Below are 22483 nucleotides of genomic sequence, written 5' to 3' on the forward strand. Positions count from 1 at the left end.
CTTTTCACCGGAATAAGCAACAACATGCAAGTATAAAAAACCATTTGATAGAAATTAAATGCAATGACACATTTCAATCCACTTAATTTGGATCCTAGGACACTGGAACATTCAAGGATGGATATAATGGGTTAAACAAGTAAGAAATTTAAGACTCAAAAATTATGCGTTCCCAGCATGCAATGAAACAGTTCAAAGTAATTTGTCTTTAAAAGATAAAAGGAATATCCTAAGTAACTTCAAATAGGTGGGTGCAGTTCACTAGCTAATTAAATAAAGAAACTGTTATGAATAAATCTGTTTTGCAGTTTAACTCTTTTTCAGACAAAAGAACTTTCAGCTGAATAAAAACTTTGTGACTGATACACAAGGGCAAAATGGCCAAGAGTAAAGAAGACAAAAAAGCAGAGCAACCCAAGAACTATTGCATAATTATTTTAACTATGTATTTGTTAACTATAAGTGTGACAATTTTTCTCTTATTGTGGTTTTTCCCTGCACTCAACCACACAAGTGAAAGTGAGAAGACGTGATGAACTGTTTATAGACTGGCATCCAAATTTTAACACGTACCTGGCCATGAAGCAAGTGTATACAGAAACTATGCACATTTCAAATTGCTGAGTTTGTACAGCTATACCAACAAAATATAATAGACTTTAACGTCCTCTGTCCCTCTGGGGATAAAATAAGACTTTGGAAAGTTTTTTATACAGAAACTGTGAGATCACAGGACAAAATTGCTTTATTTTACCTGTTCACACAAAAAGGAATTGTATGTCTCTACAAGAGTAATACCCTCCAGGTGGGCTGGAGTAATGGTAATATAACAATGTCTTATAAATGTTACATTAAAGTCAAAAGTGGGGGTACTGTTTGTAATACTAACCATGATTCATATCTGAGTTCAATGAAAACTACATTAAATGTAGTATGTGACAATCTAGTCTTAACTAAGCAATTGTCTATTAGGAATAGGAAAATGTTTCATGCAGGGATAACACGTGATCAGTACCAAAGTAATGATTTTATTTGTGGGAAAAAGGCATATAAATGGTTACCTGAGAATTGGTCCGGCAGTTGTTTTTTGGGTTATCTGGTTTCAGCAATAAGACATACTGCAGAATTACCTTTGGGTAAAATACGAAACGTAAGGAAAACAGCTCGAGAATCTGAAGGTCCAGTGAGAAAAAAAACCTGTGAATCCAGTTGGTAAAATCAAGCTGGTTGAAAAGGCCATAATTCAGTGAAAGACAAAAGTAAATTGACTCATATGAACTTGGGCAACAGTGTTATATCCAGGGCAGGAATGCCACCAGCCTATGGAGCAGTCAAATCGATCTGGGAGCTGAGGAAGCTGTCAAAAAGTCATGAGCAATGCAACTTTTTCCACCCTAGAATTGGTGACTAATGAACTGAATGCAATAAACACTGTTGTGCTACACAACCGAACGGCTCTTTACTTCCCCCTAGCGGCAAGAGGTGGTACACCTAAGAAGAATGCTGTGCGTACATTCCAGACAACCAACATGAAATCAATGACCACCTAGAGGTAATTCGGCAAGTATCAGCAATGACTAAACCAGGCCCAAACCCACTGACGGACTTTTTCCAGAATCTGTTTGGGGGGGTGGGGTTCCATCCTATTAAACATTTAATTGCTATTTGTGTGGGTATACTCCTAATAGGAGCATGTGTTTACTGTGAAATTCCCTGCATGAAAAGATTAATCAAAAATTTGTTGATATATCTGCTACTGAAACTCTTTACCAAAGTGTTGAAATTAAAAGATTAATTTCAAATGATGCTTTTTCTGGAAATATAAAACCAATGACTTACTTAGCTGAAAGCCCTTGAAAGGAAAGGCTGAGGAATGAAATAATATTGTTTATGTTTTAAACAGAATAAAATGCATTAACAGGAGGGAGAATGTTAGAAAAATCTATACATGCTGCTTAGAAAATATATTTACATACATGCTGCCTAGAAAAATATATTTACAATGTGTGCTGCTTAGGAAGATGTGTATTTAAACATTCAAACATATATAAGTTGTGTGATCAAATATATAGAGAAATGTGTGCTTTAGTTAGGAATAAATGTACTTAAATCCATAATAAAGAATAAAGGTTATGTAATGCATTTAATTCTGTCTTACTAGAATAATAGTAGAAATAAACCTGCATATTATTGCTTGAAGCACAAGCTGCAGTGTAATCAGAAATTTGACCTTGGCAGCTTGCAGATGCAGTCTGGCTCATGTCTTTCAAGTAAAGATTATTTTGCAAAGTTAGAAAATAATAAATCTGTTCGCATGTGTGTCCTCTTTCCTGCCTCCACCAGGAGAGTAGTTGTGCGCACTATCTCTGATAGTGTGCAGCTGGGAACAAGAAAGACAAAGGGAGGCATTAAGGAAGACATACATCTATTGTATTTGAACTAATCAGAGAACCTTGAATTGGCTACATCCTCAGGAGGTCATCGTGACTGACCAGCTGCTTGCAAGGCTGCAACATTCTCATGGGAAAAGGACTTTTTGAAAAACACAAATTCAGCACTTTTTATGAATTACTGTGATGTAAAGACCCTGTCACTGACCACACCAGTGAGGTGGGCAAAACTGATAATGAAATGTATATAACCAATGTGTTTTGGTCAATAAAGCAGTCAAAATTCTATACAAACTTTGTGTATGGTTTTTTGCCTCCTAATGTACATTAGAGCTTTAAAATACTTGAGTTCTCCTGCATTATTGTTTGTTATTGATTGACATTGTTTTTGAATAACTCAATGATTTTTACAGTCCGATTCTAACAAATTTATTTAACATTTATCAATAACTTCCACCTCTCCATTCCCGAAGTCTCTGTTATCCAGTATGCAGATGACTCCACCATCATCTGCTCTGCCTCTTCCCCCTCTGAACTACTCCTAAAAACCCAACTTGCCTTTTCCAAAACAGAATCCTGGATGCAATCAAATCACCTTGCCCTTAACACCAGCAAAAGAAAACTAATGATTTTCACACACACTAGAAACTCTACTCTGGACAGAAACCTTTTTTCCATTATAAGCCAAAATAACACCCCTCTTGAAATAGTTCCCACTACCAAACTGCTAGGCATCATCATTGAAGAAAACCTAAAGTCTGACACACATACACTCAACTATTAAGAAAACCCATCAAACAACTGATCTCCTCTACAGACACAACCATTATCTCAACCCTTCCTCTCGGCAAACACCTGCATCTACCTTCCTCCTACCCTCTCTCATGTACGGCACTCCCTTATTCACCAACCTCCAACTAGGGCTACATTCCAAATTCGAATCCTGCTACCATAAAATTTGCAAATTTGCCACCAACACCAGAAATTCATCTCATCCTTGTCACTCCCTACACACCCGCACATGCAAGCTGCCCAACTACCTCAGACATCTGTAACTTACCACTGCACACAAGCTGATCTTCAAACCAGCTGACTGCCCATTCCTCTCCACATCCCTAATACCCTACACACCCTCCTTCTCTGTAAGATCCGAGAACCAAAATCTCCTACAAGTATACAAACCCTCTCATCCCCCATACTACTGCTAGCCTGCACCATAGCTAAACTAAGGAACTCTCTCCACTCTCCACTATGCAACATGTCTAACTACAACAACTTCAAGATCCACCTGGTCTCACAAGTGTCCTCCAAATGGGAATACCCCTCTCATGCTCCTACCAACCACCCTTCCAGCTCATAGATCCTCTACCATCTCTCAAAGGTAAATGTATATCTCTATATCTTACTGAAAATGGTGAAATTATCTAATAGTAGTTCTTACTCTCCAGTATACTATTCTCTCAGAAAAGTAACATTTCTTATCATTCTTCATTTTTCCTTTGCAAGGAATGTTACACAAGAAAGCCTATGGCACACTATGTTTTTTTTATTTCTGTTACATTCTTAATGTTCTCTATTATGTAAAGTCTCTTATTTACTACTATTATCATTATTGTAAATTCTTGTAGAACTTTTGTCACAGAGCCTCCAATGAAAACGGGTCGCCATGACCTGGTGGACTCTCCCAGTCAACAAATGTAAATAAATAAATAACTTAAAGCACTCCAATAGACAATTTTTAACTGCAGTATAACTGTCATTTCTAAGTTGTCTGATACTGATTGCTTAAATTACAGCTTTACCATGGAGTAAGGAGGTCAGGAACAGTACCTAGTGACCTTGGTCAACATTATACTATTTACAAACCCTCTCAAATGTATGAATAAAACTATCAACATTATCACCCAATTTAAATTTTGGAAGAAATTTAGTAACCTTTATTGCTCCTGGGGTTCGGTTACTCCCTTCCCCATTACCTCCATGACCCCTAGTGAACAGTCAGAATCTCCTTTTTATGTTTAATTTAATTTAATTTAATTTTAATTTTAATTTTAATTTTTAATTTATCATTTGTTGACCGGGAATGTCCGGCTAGGTTCCACAGAGCCTGTTTTCAGCGGAGGCCCGGGGAGAAATGCTCCAGATGCAGTTGCCTCTTCCTCTCATTTTCTTGAGGCTCCAGATGTCTCTTCCTGTCTGCTGATTCTATTGCCATCTGTTTCTCCTTTTCTTCAACCTCCAAATGTCGCAATCTCTCTGCTGATTCCATTTCCAAACATTTGGCTTCCAATTCAAGCCTTTTCAACTCTAAATGAATTTTTAAGTCCTCTGAGGTTGTACATCCCAAAGGCCATTTTGGTTGCCCTCTTGGTTGCTGGCTTGTGATGCAGCTGTGACTAAGGCTGCAATAATTTCTGCTTTAGTCAGGTTGGCCTGCATCAGTACTTTGGCTTGGCACATCTCAGTCAACTGGCTCTGCTGACATCCTTGCCTGTACTTCGTGACCAGCTAAGCTAACAACAAATACAATTATTGTGATATGAAAGTCTGAATGTCTACCACGTGGCTGCTTGAGACTGCAAACACCTTCTTTAGTGACCACTGTTTACAGGCTACAGGAGTTCAATGTCGACCCCACTGAATCCCAATATGTGATATGGTGATCCTACCACTGTCAGCAATTAATATGTAATGACCCACCACTGTACAGTAATCAAGGAGCCTCAATCTTCAACACTGGCAAGAGTAGGGGACATACACTGGGAGGATTACAAGTACACTCACAGGATTTCCAGATGCAGCTCTCTCCATCAAGTACAATTTCCCTTAAGAGCACACAGGGACCACAGTCAGTCAGTCTGGGGCTGGTTTCTTTCTCATTCTTCAGATCCCCAGTAAGACTCCCCATTGGCACAGCTGCAGAGTTGAGATCTCAGCTGAGTGGCCAAGCCAAGACCTCCAGCACCCTCTCTGTCCAACCAGTGTTTCATGTCCCTGCCCAAGTAGCTGACACACACTCTTTGAGGTTTGATTTACACACACACACACACACACACACACACACACACACACACACACACACACACACACACACACACACACACACACACACACACACACACACACAGATCTGGGGAAGGCTGACACAGGTTTACTAGCTATGCCCCCTTCTGCCCAGACTATAAAGTAGTTATTTCTGCCACCACTCACTCCTTATCAGCTACTTTAAGGCCCTTATTAAGGTTTCTGAAACCTCAGCTGTTCTCAGTCTCTTATCGTCTACTTAGAAGTGATCTCTGCTTGACTTACAAAGCTATGCCCGACCCAGCCTTACTTGAAATACTACACCTAAAGAAATCCCACTCCCCCATGCCACACACTCCAGAGATCACAACTTTATTACCACAATCAACAGAACATGCTGGAGGGACAGGTTCATCTCTCAAAGACTACCCATACTCTGGAATAAGCTTCCCATTCATGTCAAGCAGAGCACCTCGCTGACCCTCTTCAAGAAAAATCTCGACGAGTGGATGAGTAACAAAAAGTTCACCCTAGGGATCACTCCAGTTGCCTACTGAATAGGGGCACTGTGAACTAAGATTGGGTGGCACGGTGCCAGGCCAATTTTTCTGGGCTAGGCTTGTAAAGGTTCCAGGGCCATTACCTTAGGACACACCTATGAACCTATGAACTGCAGACATTCACGCTGCTATGTAAATTAATTTGTTTGATTTCTGAAACAAAGCAAGAACAGGTCTGTCAAAGACTAATGGGTTGGCAGGTCTGACACAGGTAGCCATGACCTCCCGCTGTGTCCTAGTAGTGCTTCAGGATCTCTTATGCATGTAACATCAAAGGGAAAAAAGATCATGATGTGAGTGGGTCATGTGGAAGTGGAGAAATATGAAACATTTTCTCCAAGTATCCCTAAATTATATGTTCCAGTTTGCAGAAACACCAAAATAAAATGTTTCCAAAGGAGCCCTTAACTAACATGTTCAGGTATGCTCAACTAACAAAATGAAACATTTCCCCAAGCAACTGAATGATTATAAACCATGTTTATTAGTATGGAATCTATCAATCTGTACAAGGACATGGCAACAGATATGATGGCAAGTAATGCAGGTAATGCAAGTCCAGGGGAAGGAGACAGGTATGCATGTCACTTACCCACTGGCAAATACTGCAGCTGCACATTGAGGCTTTATAAACAAATAGAAAACATTAAATGTACATATTTACTGTTAGAAATAACTGTAACCTTACATATGAACTGGACAGTCTCTAGTACACATTGTGCATGTAGGCATTTTTCTTTTTCCATATACACAGTAGCAGATAAATCAATTGTTTGATTTCGGTAATTGTCTATTTTAACATATCTTTCCATGTCTATTTCTGTTATCTATGTAAATGTATAGATTTCTTATAACTGTAGGTATATAGGTATATCTACATCTTGCTATCTATATATCTCTATCTCTCTCTCTCTTTAAATATAATATATATATATATATATATATATATTTATATAATACACACACACACATATATATATATATATATATATATATATATTATATAAATGTATAGCTTATTTATATATATTTGTATACACATAATACGCACACACACACATACACACACACACACACACACACACACACACACACACACACACACACACACACACACACACACACACACAAATCTGCCTTCAGATAACAAAATTCACCAGTATTGTACCATAGTATATTTCCATACTCACCAAATTATCATAACTAATTCATAGTCGCAGAGCTCATAGACTGTTTACTATTGGATAATCTAATCTGATACCCTATAGATCTTACTATCGGATAATTTAATCTGATACCCTATAGATCTACCTGCCCAGAACACCCATATGCCAACATGCCATGAATCTACATACTATTGTATACTCTGCCGCAGCTGTCCCATGAACAAGTCCATACTGCAGTATCCATGGTTGAGAGCAGTGCTTTCTTGTGCCAGGCAACATAATGTGTTGATAATTGCTGGACCAGAAGTTATACCTGTAAAATACCCTTCAGTGGTCATTCATTAATAGATGCCAAACAGGCTATGTGGCAGATAAGTAGAGGATCTAAGCATTCATCACCATGCACAAGGGCAAGCTAAGAACCGATCACAGTAAATGCAGACTTGCCAATCTGAAGATCGTTATCTGTTAGGCTGTTCTACGGATTATTATTGAATTAGCCATTATGTCAAAAGATTGCCCTATTAAGCACACAGCAGTTCCATGACACAAGAGAGAGGTATTGCTATTAGCAACCCTGCCAATAATTTGGCTAAAGTATGAGCAAGTACTAGAATGTCACAGCATGAACTCTTTGGCCCAGTGATCAATACTGCAGTCAGACCATGTCTGCGCAAGCACTTCCATGACACAGCACTGGATTAGTTCTTACATCAAACCCTTCATTGGTATCTCCTAGCTTGCACAAGCACTAAAATGAAGCATCTCACCAGGTGACACCTCCAGCTCAAGTAGCGAAATGCAACAGTTCCACAAGCAAGCCCTTCATTAATATGTGCAACCATGCACAGGTGTTAGTAATGGAACAGTTACCCAAGCAATCTCTTCAGTCATATGTAGAGGCATGTGCAAGCCTCAAAATGAAACAGTTTCCCAAGTGACACCTTCAGTAACACATCCAGGTATGTAGAAATACAGAAATGAAAGGGTTATCCAAGTGACACCTTCATTAATGTGTCCAAGTCTGATGAAAGACAAAATTAAAACATTTACCCCAGCAACCACTTTAGTTATATGTCCTAGCATGCACAAGCACTAAAGTAGAACATGTATCTAACCTACGTATTTTTAATATGTTCAAGTAGGCATGAACACCGCACATGCACAAGCACAAATGTGAACTATTTATTTACCAAGTATGCAGAAACCCAGAAATACAACATTTACCCCAGCAACCACTTAAATTATATGTTCAGGTAGGGAGAGGCACATTTAAACTAGGTAACCTCTTCTTTACTATGTCCGGATAAGCACAAATACCAACATGCAAGATATACCCAAGCAACCCATTCTGTAATATGATCATGTAAACATAAGCAGAATAATGACACATTATCCAAGTGACCCCATCATTAATATGTCCAAGCCTGCAGGAGCACAAATGGGAAACATTTGTCATATGGATGCATCACTTATATGGAAAGGTGTGCACAGACAATGAAATGACACATTTCTCCAAGAAACGTCATTAATAACATATCCAAGTATCCACACATACCAAAATGAAATAGTTTTCATAAGCAACCCCTTTAGTCATATCTTCAAATACACACAAGCAGTAAAAGAGTAACAGTATCCTAAGCAATCTGTTCAGAAATATGTGTAGGGATGTGCAAGCATCAATATGAACCATTTTCCAAAGTGACCTGTCAGTAATTTTTCAAACTATGCAGAGGCACAAAAAAGAAACACTTATCCAAGTGTCCCCTTCATTAATATATTCAAGAATGCTGAAAGACAAAAAAGAAAAACATTAATCCTTTCAACTTCTTCATTTATGAGCCTGATTACCAAAATGAAACAGTTTGCCAAGCGACCACATCAGTAATATGTCCAACCATGCACAAGCAATCTCTTCATTAATATATTTAGGCATATGCAAGCATCAAAATGAACCATTTTCCGAACTGGCACCTAAAAGTACTATGTCCAAGTATGCAGAAGCACAAAAATGATATATTTAACCAAGTGACCCCTTCATTAATATGTTCTAGTATGCCGAAACCCAAAACTGAAACATTAACCACAGCAACTACTTTAGTAATATATCCAAGTATGCACAAATACAAAAAGCAAACATTTAACTAAGCATCCTCTTCTTTAATATGTGCAAGTAAGTGGAAACACCAAGCACGTGCAAGCACAAACAGTGAAAGATTTACCAAAGTGACTCCATCGTTACTGTGTACCAGTAAGCAGAAACACCAAAATACAATATTCACCCCCAGCAACCACTTCAGCGATCTGTTCCAGTATGCAGAGGTACTGGTAAATAGGTGACCCGATCTTTGAAATGCCCAAGTAAAGTCAAATACCAACATGAAACATATACATAAGCAACCCTTCAGTAATATGTTGAAGTATGCATAACCGCAGTAATGACACATTAATTAAGTAACCCCTTCAGGACTATGGCCAAGCATACACAAGCACAAATGTGAAACATTTACCCAAAGGATTCCCTTCATTAATATGACCCAGTATCCAGAAACACCAAAATACAACAGTTACCCCAGCAACCAATTCAGCCCAAACACTTATATGCACACATTACCCAAATCTACTTATTTCTGAGTAGGCTGCATCAAATTTCTCTCAAACAAGTCCATATAGCAGTAACCAATGTTGAGAACACTGCTTTCTTGTGACTGTTAACATAACCTGTTGACTAATACCTCTCCGTGAAACAGAACCCATCCAACCGCCTACATAGGCCATTCTATAATAGATGCAAAACAGCACATGTGCCAGATGAATGTTGTGTCTTTCGGCTTTTCCCGGTTAGGGATCGCCACAGCGGAACTCTGGTCCGCTAATGATTGGCAGTAGATTTTTACGTGCCGAGTTGCCAGCCCTGACGCACAACCTTCAACAAAGGTACACCCATTCACGTATGTCTCCACACAGAAGACGCTCTAGGTGAGAATCGAACTGAACAGCGTCTTACTGTGAGGCAACAAGGCTACCGCAGCACCACCACCGCAGTATCACAAGAAGTAGTTTAATGAATTGTAAGGGGTTTCACAACAACAAACACTGAAATTCATCAGGCAAGTCACTTCTCCAGACAAAACTCTTGTAAACAAAAGCAAACATTGCCACCTAGTGACTATATCAATACATAACATACTAAAATGCAGTTTAAACAATAATGAACAGCTAAAAGTCATCAGTAAAATCAACATTACGCTTTGCCATTTTTAACATCAACAAACTGGAAATTGATGTTATTATTTTAAGACCAGGGGCAATGGTTGCATCCAAAGCCAATTGCCAATATCATTTGCATAAATCTAATAATGCTGCCCAATCAGATGACAGAACCTAAACAGTTATCACTATGCACAAAGGAAAGCTGTTAAATGATCACAGTAAATGTAGACTGAAGATCCTTATATGTAAGGCTTCTGAAAGAGTCATTATGGAAATAGCCATTCCTACAGTCATTTATCCAGTTAACCACAAAGCAATTCTTTGATACAAAAATGAATTATTTCCATCAGAATGCCCATCATTAGTTTGTTTTAAGTGTGGACAAGCATTACAATGACATATAAAAAATGATTTTGACCAGTGATCACTTCAGTAGTCTGACTATGTCTGCACAAACACTTCCCTAGACACACAAACAGATTATTTCCTACATCAACCCCTTAAAGGGTATATCTAGGTATGTACAAGCACTAAAATGAAGCATTTCCCCATGTGACCCCTTCAGTATTACGGCCGTGTATGCACAACTACTGAAATCCAATATTTCCCCACATGACCTGCTCCATAATATGCCCAGATATGCACAAGCAGAAAAAATTAAACCATTACCCAATAATTATCTTCACTAATTGGTTTAGCTATGTGTAAACATCTCAATGAACCATTTCCCAGGTGACAACTCTAGTGACATGTCCAAGTATGCATAAAGACAAAATTAAATAATTTCCCCAAAAGGACCCCATCATTCATACGTACAAGTATGCAGAAGCACAAAAATAAAACAATTACCAGCAAGCACTTCAGTTATATGTCCAATTATGCACAAGTAAAAGCTCCCCATCTTTAATATGCCCAATTAAGCTGGAAAACCAAAACAAAACATATACACAAGGGAACCATCAGTTATATGTAAAAAAAATCACAATCACAACAATGAAACTGTGGCCAGCTGAACCCTTCATTACTATGTCTAGGCATGCACAAGGGCCACTGTGAAACATTTACCCTACGGATCCTTCAGTAATATGGCCAGGTAAGCACAAACACCGAAATGAAACATTTATCCAAGTGACACACACACACACACACACACACACACACACACAGCGTAGACTCAGGGATAGAGTCTACGAGCATTTATATGCTATGTCTCATAACAAACTTGACAACGCTTTGGCTAAACATCTCCACAATTTCCCTGGGCATAAATTCAAATTTTTGGCCATTGACCAGTATGTTCAAGACCCAAGAGGTGGTCCTGCTTCATTTAAACTGGAAGAACTGGAATTGTTGTGGCAGATCAGATTGAACGCCTTCAACTATCCAGGTTTAAATGAAGCTTGTTCAATCTTTTGTTTACTTAAAATGAATAGTCTACATAGATAAATCTTTAATACACATATGGATCTATTTATAAAAACATATATTTTTATGTTTATTACAATATGCCACTTTTTTGATGCTTGTGTAGGTTGTCGTTGTTGTTTTCTATTTATATACATGTAATTCACGATTCACAATAAGGCTTTTATAAGAGTAATGTTTAAATATTTTTGATGATTTTCAAGTGTGTATAACTTTAAATCTAGAATAGGTTTCCCGCACTTCATGTTTTAAAAGTCTGTTTAATGAGCTCACTTGTTACTTTCTGAAGAAGTTTGCCTGATGACAAACGAAAAGCGCTTAAAAGTTTTAAGCATTTGCTAAAGTTTTAGCTGTAATTTTTTTAAGTATTCAACTGGATTTTACAGACATTGTCTTCGGTGTCTACTGGTGGATTAAACTCTTTTGTCCTAAGCTAGTGAGCTGGTCTATCGTTTTGTGTCTCTTATCAGTTTATGTGCCAGTTTTGTTTTATATATTAAAAAGTGGCAGACAGTAGATGTTATTATTGCCTAAACCAGCAAATAAAAGATGATACAACTCTGACCAAAAGGAAAATGAAGCAATCATGAATGCCATGTCATCCGGTACTTCTCTTGTATATTTATTTAACTCTTAAAAAGTGACTGGCACAACAACTTTTCCATTACTATGCACTTTGGGAAGGAGATACAGTATGAAATTCATTTGACTGTCATTATTTATTGACTGCTGTACTCATCAGTGTCCAAAAACCATAACAAGACACAATATGAGGCAAGGTCAAGGACGTTCTGTGCAGTCCAGGACAGATGAGAGGTATCATTTATGGTTTTACACACACACACACACACACACACACACACACACACACACACACACACACACACACACACACGCGCACGCATGTGCATGCACTCACGCTCACACACACACACACACACACACACACACACACACACACACACACACACACACACACACACACACACACACACACACACACACACACACACACCAATTGACCGCAGTGAGAGCAGAGCCCCTACGTAAGTACACAGACTACAGAATTCAGTACTTTATGCAAGAGCACAGCACAAGTCTGACTTTTATAAGGATGCAGGACAACTTATAATGGATGACATCAACAGGGCATGTTGGGAAGAAGATTTTGGGAGGCCCACACAGCTTCATAGGTTCATAGGACTTTACCAGACTAATTGCCCTAGGGCATTTACACACCTAGCCATGTAAAATCACTAGTACCCTTATTGAGCATAATTACATGGTTATTGTTAGCACACTGATTTTTGTGATCAGCAATAACTGCCCCTGTCCATGAGGGACATAGATGCCACCTCAGGGGTGAATCTCCAATCACCCATCCAGTTGTGAAGGTTGTGCTTGAATAGGGTCATTGAGGAGCTCTGATTCACATGCAGTTGGAGCCTGTTACAGAGGGGTGTCAATAGCTGGGAGATGTATATGTTTCCTCAGCATGTTCTGTTTATGTCACACTCTAGGTTGCGATCCATGGAGCAATTTAATCTTGTCTCATTTGATTTGCAGGTGTCCAGCATTTCCAGCTGGGCAGGGTCTGAGACTGCTCTGTAGGCCAAGCATGGGTCACCTCTCAGCAGCCTACATGATACTGAGTACAGTGACAGGTCTTTCAGTCTTTCCATGTATGTCATGTTTTGGAGGCCCAGGATTCTCCCAGTCACAAACTTCTGTATTTTTACCAGTTACTGCAGGTGCCTGGTGAGGTACAGAAAGAAGAGAGCACTGTACTTAATTAGAGGTCTGATAAGGGTTAAGTACAGTGAATCTATGACCTCTCTGGTCTTGGATGTGATGCCTTATTTATGAGGTGTGGAATGAAGAATGAAGAATATGTGCCTCACCACTATGGACACATAGTTATTGAAGTGCAGATTGTTATCAACATGTATTCCCAGGTCTCACAACACTATGTTTGAGTGTACAGGGGTACCCATTCATGTCAAGCAAAGCTCCTCATTTGCCCTCTTTAAGAAAAACCTTGATGACTGGATGGGAAATAGAAAATTCACCCCGGGGATCACTTCTGTGGCACTGCTTGTCAGGGGCACAGGAAAATAATTTTCTTGGGTGGCGAAAGCCAGGGAACCTTTTTGGCTAGGCTTATATAGACCCCAGGGCCAATAGCCTAGCACCTACCTATGAATCTATGAACCTATGTATATCATATGTAGCAGGGGTACTTCATTGCCAAAGGGGAGAATGAGGCACTTTTTGCTTTAAGGTTTAGTCTGTGAGCTTGGCACCAGTCAAACACTTGAGGACCCAGCAAGGATCCTTGTGGTATTCGACTGGTAAGTGGTCTAGTGGTGGATGTGCTCTGCCCATCTTTGACAGTGTGCATTCTGTCGTTGAGCCAGTTGGCTATCCATCTAGTAATGTATGGGCTATCCCCCAGATATGAGAGTTGCTCTACGATATCTGAATGGAGATAGTGTCAAAGGCCTTGGATAATGGTATGTTCCATTATCCCTCATCCAGGTGTTTGGGATCATTATCAAAGAAGTCCACAAAGTTTAATAAGTAAGATCTGCCCTTGACAGATCCAAAATGAGTCAGGTCAAGTGTGTGTGGAAGGTCACCAATGTCCATGTGGATAAGGTCCATGATATTTTTTTCCATAGCCTTGCAGATAAGACTGCTTAAGCTTATAGGTCACTAGTCCTATTTCTGCACGTTACCAGATGGATGTGCATTGCATATCACACAACATATTAATTTATGTTGTGTAGTTGATATATGTGTGAAAAAAGTACTGAGAAACCAGGGTTGCAGTGCTTGGGGAGAGTCAAAGCATGGCTGTATAGTAAATATGTGATGTACTGTTAGATAGGGCCTTCCGTTTGTTATGTTTCCACATATAATTCCATGTCATAAACAGGAAATGGATAGTAAACAGCACTAATACATAATATTTAGTTGAGCATAGAGCAGTGAGCAGCAGGTTTGCTGGGCAGTTGGCAAAGTGTTTACGCATGCAAGAAGCATATTTCAGTTCATTTTCTCTGTTTATGCTTAAACAGTGCGCAAACACAAGTCATTTTGCTAAACTCTGAGAGTTAGTACTGAGTCTATGAAACACACCTGCTGCTTGACTGACTCTGTGACAGTAGATATAAATGTATTGACACATTTGTAATTGAGCCCAGATAATACTGTGTTTGAATCGACATGTATCTAATATTTTTTAAATAAACAAACAGTATAATGCAATGACATTAATTCTCTATAGTACAAGTGTTGCTGCGTGTTGGCACAGTGCAGTGGGTTTAAGCAGAGATAACCACAGCATTGTACAGCAGCTCACTCTCGCTTGGCATTGTTGTACGATGTGAAACTCTGTGCAAACATACAGGCTAAAAAGTGAAGGGATCCATTACTTTTTTTGATACTTATGTGTGTTGTGAGTTATTCTATTTTTTTGACCAGATTACAGGTCTTAAAATGGGGTAGACTGAAAGTGGTGAAATGGTGAGCAAGCAGGAGGAAGAACAAAGGGAAAGCAATGAAAGAATGTGCAGGGGGGGGAGGTGGGAAAGAACCATAGCTATCCATTTCTTTAACAGTAAAAACCAATCATATGTGCAGAATGTTAGCTGAATTTGGACTGTCACCTCCAGAGAGAGGGGGGTGACAACAATGTAATCATGTGGTATAGCCAGGTGGACCAAATCAAGTGTGTCAAGTAGACACGTGTGCAAAATGGAAAGCTATGTAAGTGACGATTTTTTTTTTTTTTTTGTGGGACAGGTGCCAATTTGTTTTTTATTCAGTAAGTGTGGAATGCTGGCTAAGGGACATAGGTATGTCTGGTTCATTTAAGTTGGGTAGGTGATGAAGCAAATGCAAACAAATAAGACAAGAGACAGGGATGGTGAGGGACACAAAATGTTGCGGAACACCGTGATTGAGATGAGAGAGGGGACAACACAGGCTCATACCTGTCAAGCGTGGAGACAGTGAGAATTGAGACCTCACCCACTGGACTATCATCACTGTCTCCTCATTCTGCTGGTGGTTGGAGTGCTTAATATCTTCTCCTCCTACTGACCATGAGAGAGAGCAGCCTGCCCATCCAGCGTAGATGTACACCAGTGGTGCAGTACATGACCCTACACAGCAACCCTGGCATTTCCTGGCAGATGATGAAATCACTTCCTCTGCCAGTACTCATGGAGGGTACCACTGCATCATCTTCAAGGACAGTACTACTGGTGGGCACAAGTAGTGCAGGATAAGCAAAGGCAGTGCTGCCAGGTTGGCTCCCAGACATGCTGGGTATCAGTGCTCAAGCCAGTGGAGCAGGGCAAGTTGATCCAGTGGGGCTGGCCTACCTCGCTGTGTTGTGTAGCATTTAGTGATGCGGTACACATTGATGACATGAAGACATTTTGAAGACACATAATGGAAAATAAAAAGATACTTAAGGGTTGGTGTGAGATAAAAAAAAGAGATAAAATTAGCACCATCATATGTGACATACAATGCATTAACACAATTATACAACTTTTTTATTACATTTAAGTATACATTTTAACAGATACACATTATACTACGTATTGCTGAAAGTAATCCTTGAAACGTGCATATATTGCACATATACTTGTTCCAGTTATACAGATTACAGTTTGCAGCAGTGAATTTGTGCCACTGGTATAGAGTTTTTAATGTAATGTAAATATTATTAAATAAATAATAGTGTTGTATAGTTGTGAATCATGGTATCTGAACCCACAACTTCTGACTACAGTCTAATCTTTGACTCCTATAATTGGCTTGTGCTACAGACTAATGCATGCATTCTTGTGTTTACAGTTGGGATATGCATGTTCAATTTAATACAACTGTATAACAGACCCAAAAAGCTATCGTTAACTTCTCTTCTGCTGCATACATACCACTTGCTTCTCTCAGTCTTTCCAGTCGAGCAGCAAAAGCTTGCACATTAAACTCATGTTCAGTGGCAAAAGAACAGAAGAGCATTATCCATACCAGTCTTGCCTATATTTAGCTTTCTAAGTCTTGCAAGTACTCTCTTATTGTCATACTTACACAGCTTTGGGATATCCGCAACCTCAAACTCATGCAAGCAACAATTGAGAGTATCCCTTTTATGCCTATGTAGGTCATTAAAATGATGCCTACACTGCTGTCCACAGCATTGGACACCAGTGGCACTGGATACAGCTTGAGCCAAACTATTCCAAAGGAGGCTTGATTAAGTTGTTGCAGTTTAAGGAGGGAGGAAGAGGTGCAGATAAGTGTAGAGTCAATCTCATATTGGATGACTATGGCCTGTAGTGTAACTGTATGAAGTTTGTTGGTAAATAAAGAAAACAGCAGGGGTCCCAGGGTGGAACCTTGTGGGACTCCTAGAGTAACAGGTAGTAGAGGTGAGAGTTCAAGATGACATCTAACAGCCTGCTCTCTGTCAGTAAAGTAGCTTCTGAACCAAGAAATAGTGGGGTAGCTAAGATTTAGTTCTGAAAGAGTGTTGATTAGTCTGTCATGACTGACCATGTCAAGTGCTTTGGACAGATCAAAAAAGATAACTGAGACGAATTCTCCATTATTTCTATGGGTGTTTACTGTTTGGGTGAATGATGTAAGGGCAGTAGTCATGCTGTAGAAAGGTCTAAAACCATGTTGGGTTGTGGTAAGTAGATTATTGGAGTTAAGGTGGGTGGCGTCCCACAAGGCTCAGTCCTGGGACCTCTCTTGTTCAGTATATATTTCTCGGAGGTACAGGCCAACACGGAAGGACTGTGGCTGACCAAGTTCACAGATGACTGCAAACTAATTGACTCTCCAGCCAACACAAGCATCCTCCAAAAGGGCCTCATAGAAACAGACAACTGGTGCCAGAGCCATGGCCTCAAGCTAAAGTGTATAGTCATCCCTTTGGCAAAAACAAAGTGCCCACAAATTACCACATAGGTGGTAATCCATTAAGTACAGAAGAAGTAATTAGGGACCTGGGGACCCAAGTTGATATCATTTGACAACCACATGGCCAAAGTGGTTAGAAAAACATTTTATATAGCCCACCTAATCATGAAGGGATTCACATCTAGATCATTACTCATCCCTCATCAGGCCCATAATTGAGTACAATGCCCCTTTTGGGATGTACCTTACCAGACACCTGCAGCAACTAGAAATACCCCAAAAGTACCTCACCAAGAGGATCAAAGGGCTCAAACAGATGCCATATGCTGCCTGGTTAAAGAAACTCCAGCTCTACTCAGTGGCATACTGCCTGTTCAGAGGCGATCTGTGCCTCAACCCAGAATTAATGGACATGCTGCACCTCAGAAAATACAAATCCTATTGAAGAGACTTGAACCTCAGCACTGAAATAAATAGGACATGCTGGAGGGACAGATTCATAACCCAGAGGCTCCCTTCACTCTGGAATAAAATCCCAGTCCAGGTTAGGCAGAGTCCCTCATTGACTCTCTTCAAGAGGAATCTTGATGTAGGTTTACCCCGGGTATGACTTCTGTGTCACTGTTAGACAGAGGCACATTATACTAACCTCAAAAAAAGGGCATAGCAAAATTAATTTAAAATGGGTGGCGAAAGCCAAACACATTCTGGCTAGGCTTATAAATGCCCTAGGGCAGAAAGCCTAGTATGAACCTATGAACCTATGAACCTATAAATTGAGTATGGATGCATCTTTCAAGGATTTTGGAGAGGGGAGATAAAATAGCAATTGGGCGGTAATTGGTAAATTCTTTGGAATTGCCCCCTTTATGTAGTGGAGTAATGTATGAGATTTTCCAGAGTTGGGGGACTAGGTTTTCTTTAATAGAGTGTTTTATATGTATTGCTGCTGGATATGCAATTGCCTCAGCAGCTATTTTTAAGTATTCATCAAGTAGTTTATCGGCAGAGAGGGATGTTGGTTTTAGTTTACTAAGTAGTTTTCTGATTGTTTTTGTAGAAACAGGTTGTAGTGTGAAAATCTATTCTGTAGTGCTGTTATTAGGTAACTTACTGTTTGTGGACCGATTTTGTGAGTTAGCCAGGGCTAGGATGGATTTTGTAAAATATTTGTTGAATTGGGTTGCTATATTGGTTGAGCTATCAGTATTTACAGGCGTGGGGGTGCTAGTTTTTCCTGGATGTAATACTTCATTGATGGCTGTCCAAAATTTCTTAGGATTGTTTTGGTGTCTAATTTGTGTGTCATTATAATAGTTTATTTTTTCCTGTTTGATCAGTTGTTTTGTCAGATTTCTAAGTTCTAAGTATTTTTGTTTAGCAGCAGGGGTATTTATTTTATGCCAGTTTGACTAAGTTTTGTCCCTGTTTTTAGTAGGGATCTAGTCTCCTTAGTTAACCACGGGGCATAGTTGGCTTTAATTCTGATGGTTCTGGGGGGGTCATGATAGTTAAGAACTTCAAGGAAGGTGGAATTAAAGTATGAAACAGCCTCATCTAGGTTTAAGGTATGTAGTGGGAGCCAATTGCATCTTTTCAGTGCTGTTATAAAGTTACTGGAGTTGAAATCTTTTCTGTTGCGGATTTTGTGGTATAAGGTGGGTTTGGCTACACTGGTTCACTGTCTGTCTAGGAAGGTTGGTGAGTGATTGCTTAGGCGATCTGGTGAGCAGCCTGAATGGGTAAATTTGCTCAGGTTTATTAGTTAGCATCCAGTCAAGGACTGAATGCCTCTTAGATTTTTGTCAACTCTGGTTGTACTGGATTAATTGGGTAAAACCGTGACGATTAATAAAGTTAATGGGGTTATTGGATGTAAAACTTAACCAGTCAATATTAAAATCACCAGTTATCATAGTTTCTTGGGGGAGAGAGTTTGAGGCCCATGTAGTAGATTTTCTAAGGAGTCTATGTTATCACCTGGTGGAATGTAGCAGCCAATTAAGTTGACGTTTTTTTTTGTTATTAATGTGTAGTTTGGAATATATAATTTCACCTGTTCCTGATGTTGGTAATGGCAGATCCTGATTTTCTGTGTTTAGGTGGTCTTTGAATAAGATAGCAATGCTGCCACCTTATTTTGATAAATGATCTTTACGTAGGAGGTTATAGCCTGGAGGAATTATTTCACTATTAGACATGTCAGGTTTTCTCCAGGTTTCTGTGAGCAGGACTATATCTGGAGATTACAATGAAATATTAGAATGTAGGTCTGGGATTTTATTTTTGATGCTTCTAATATTAATGTTTAGTATTAGGAGGTCGTTGGCTTTATTGAGTAGTTGGGGAGATATGTTTCCTGAATGTAGTGTGGTTGTGTGGATTGTGGGCTTGGGTGGGCCAGGGTTAGGGTGTATGTCTCCACATAGTGCTAGATTATAGGTAGTTTGCACTGTAAGTTTAATTGTTCTAATGAACAAAAGGTGATATTTTATGGATGATTTATTGCTTTTTTGTATCGTTAAAGGGTGTATTGGGATGTGTATGTTGAGAGGTGTTTGAAAGATAGAGGGGAGTATGTGTAGGTTTAAAGGTGAGTGTGTATTAGGATTAGTGTCGGTAGTGGCGTGGTGAGGTAGTATTGTGGGTGTGGTGTGGGAGTAGAGGTAGTATTGTGGGTGTAGTGTGGGAGTAGAGGTAGTATTGTGGGTGTAGTGTGGGAGTAAGAGGTAATGTGTTCAGGTAAAGTAAGGGTTATAATGATGGACATGGAAGGTACATGTTGAGGTAGCTGTTAGTGTGGATTTGAGGAGTCTGTAGCTATGTGAGATTTTCTAAGTGTTAGTAGTTATTAAGGTAAGTGATTACAAGTGGGTTTATTAACTAGGAAGGTATGGTGGATGTGTGGGAGAAAAGCTTGTCTTTGGTGGTAAGTGTAGTATTACTTTTAGGTAGCTAGAAGGAGCAAAGTGAAACATGGAATGTTCTGTATTAAATGTGTGGACGTTTCAGGGGACAGTTCACTTGACAGCAAGTTTAGCATTTCAAAGATGTTTTTTTAAGCAAAATGTTTCATTTGCTTATTCTTTTGGGGGGGGGGAGCAAATATGCATCTGTTTATGGCACAAACAGGGACATGTCACTATTGTTACTGTCCTTTTTTGCATCCAGCCTGTTCTTCATATTTCTAATCTCTGGACTATTTGTGTTTCTCCAGTGGGTGACACTGAAATGCTACCTTTTCTGCTTTATCTTGGAACAGTTATTTTGTAATTATATGATACTTGTATGTATTATACTTCTGTTGTCTTTTAGGACACCTAGGACTATGGCACCCAGGCATCTCAAGCCTCAAAAAACACTCTTCACTGACCCTGAGAATCAGGTCATTGTAGAAGCCATGGTGCCTTCCTGCTTGAAAGGGGACTTGGAGATATGTCAGGCAGAATGAAAATTTGGCAGCAGATAGTAACAGGTGTTAATGCAGTGGCTGGCCACAGCAGGACATATGACTAGGTGCACCACAGAGCCACTGACATGATCTCATCGGCATGGAGGAGAGCAGCTGCAGTGGCCTGTGATCAGATGGGTACCGGGGGCCCTGCTACAGAGCCACCATTAACAGCAACTGAAGAGTTCCTGTCCACTGTTAGGGATCCAAACAGCTCCCAGGGAAGTGCAGAACAGCATGTCCTTTACACTGGTGCTATTGTTTCAGGGACAGCAAGCATGTCCCAGGAGAAGCTTCCAGAAACACTTTTGTATCTCAATTGTTAAATAATGTTGTATAGTAAAAAATTATAATCGATACTTTAGTTCTGTTTCACAAGAATTTTTTTTTTTGGGGGAGTTGAAGATTGCTACAGTTAACAACATATTCTGATTGATTACACATGGCCTTAAGTTAGACTTGTCATCCCAGCTCTTGTTGAAAGTATAGTTAATGGACATATAAAGGGGAAAAAGTATTACCCCCTGTGTTACTGTTAATTGTGATGATGTTGTCCTTACCTTTTGCTTCAGTTCTTCCACGACCATCTGGTATACAGAGCATACCAACATCTGGACAAGGTAAGCCAAACATTTTTATGTCAGTACCGATGAGCAATTTGAAGAAATACTTTAGTGTGTGATGTTGATGTCAGGACTGTTGTGTATACTGCCATACTGTCTAATAGTGACTGCACTGTTATTTTGTTAGCATATATTGGGCTATAGTAGTGTAGGTATTAATTGTTCCTGTGTTTATTGCTTATTATCACAGGTGATCCTGACAGTGGAAGTGTGGGACTTCTACCACCATGTCAGAGTGTCAGTAGACTCTGATGTTGGTGGTGGCCAAACAGAGGCACAGTCGGGGGGTGCAGAGGTTGAATCTGACACTGAGGTTGGCATACAGCTATCCCCTGAAATTCCATAAGACACAGTCAGTGGGTCTACACCTACCCATTTCAGTCAGCCCTCAGATACTGGACAGGTGGAGGGTGAGATAATTGAGCAGGGAAGTGTGGTTACTATGGCTTCAGTGCCTGTTGACTCTGGCCATAGCCAAAGTATGGGTGAGGAGCCACACAGAAGGGTTGTTAGGGGTGATCAGAGGAGGCCTGCTGTGCATCCTTCAGCTGATCCAGGTGTCTCTTCCCATGTCATGTTTTAGGGCCATCATAGAGGCACAGGCATGTTCCCATAGGTGCTCCAGAGAATTGCTTAGGGTTGTAGATGTGGCACAGACTGACATGCATGACTGCCTCCACCATGT

The 22483-nt window shown here is 39.8% G+C and overlaps 1 protein-coding gene across 1 annotated transcript in view; it reads right to left on the reverse strand.

Moving 5' to 3' along the window:
* LOC122814399 (zinc-binding protein A33-like) overlaps window positions 1-21762 on the reverse strand; it is a 104699-nt gene extending 82937 nt beyond the window's left edge. The window contains exon 1 of the mRNA XM_044086981.1: window positions 21736-21762. Coding sequence (XP_043942916.1) covers window positions 21736-21762 — 27 coding nt within the window. The remainder of the gene's footprint in view (window positions 1-21735) is intronic.
* Window positions 21763-22483: the final 721 nt, after the last annotated feature.

Source organism: Protopterus annectens, chromosome 10.part0 (assembly GCF_019279795.1).
Source record: "Protopterus annectens isolate FY-2018-M chromosome 10.part0, PAN1.0, whole genome shotgun sequence".
Taxonomy (NCBI): Eukaryota; Metazoa; Chordata; order Ceratodontiformes; family Protopteridae; genus Protopterus; species Protopterus annectens.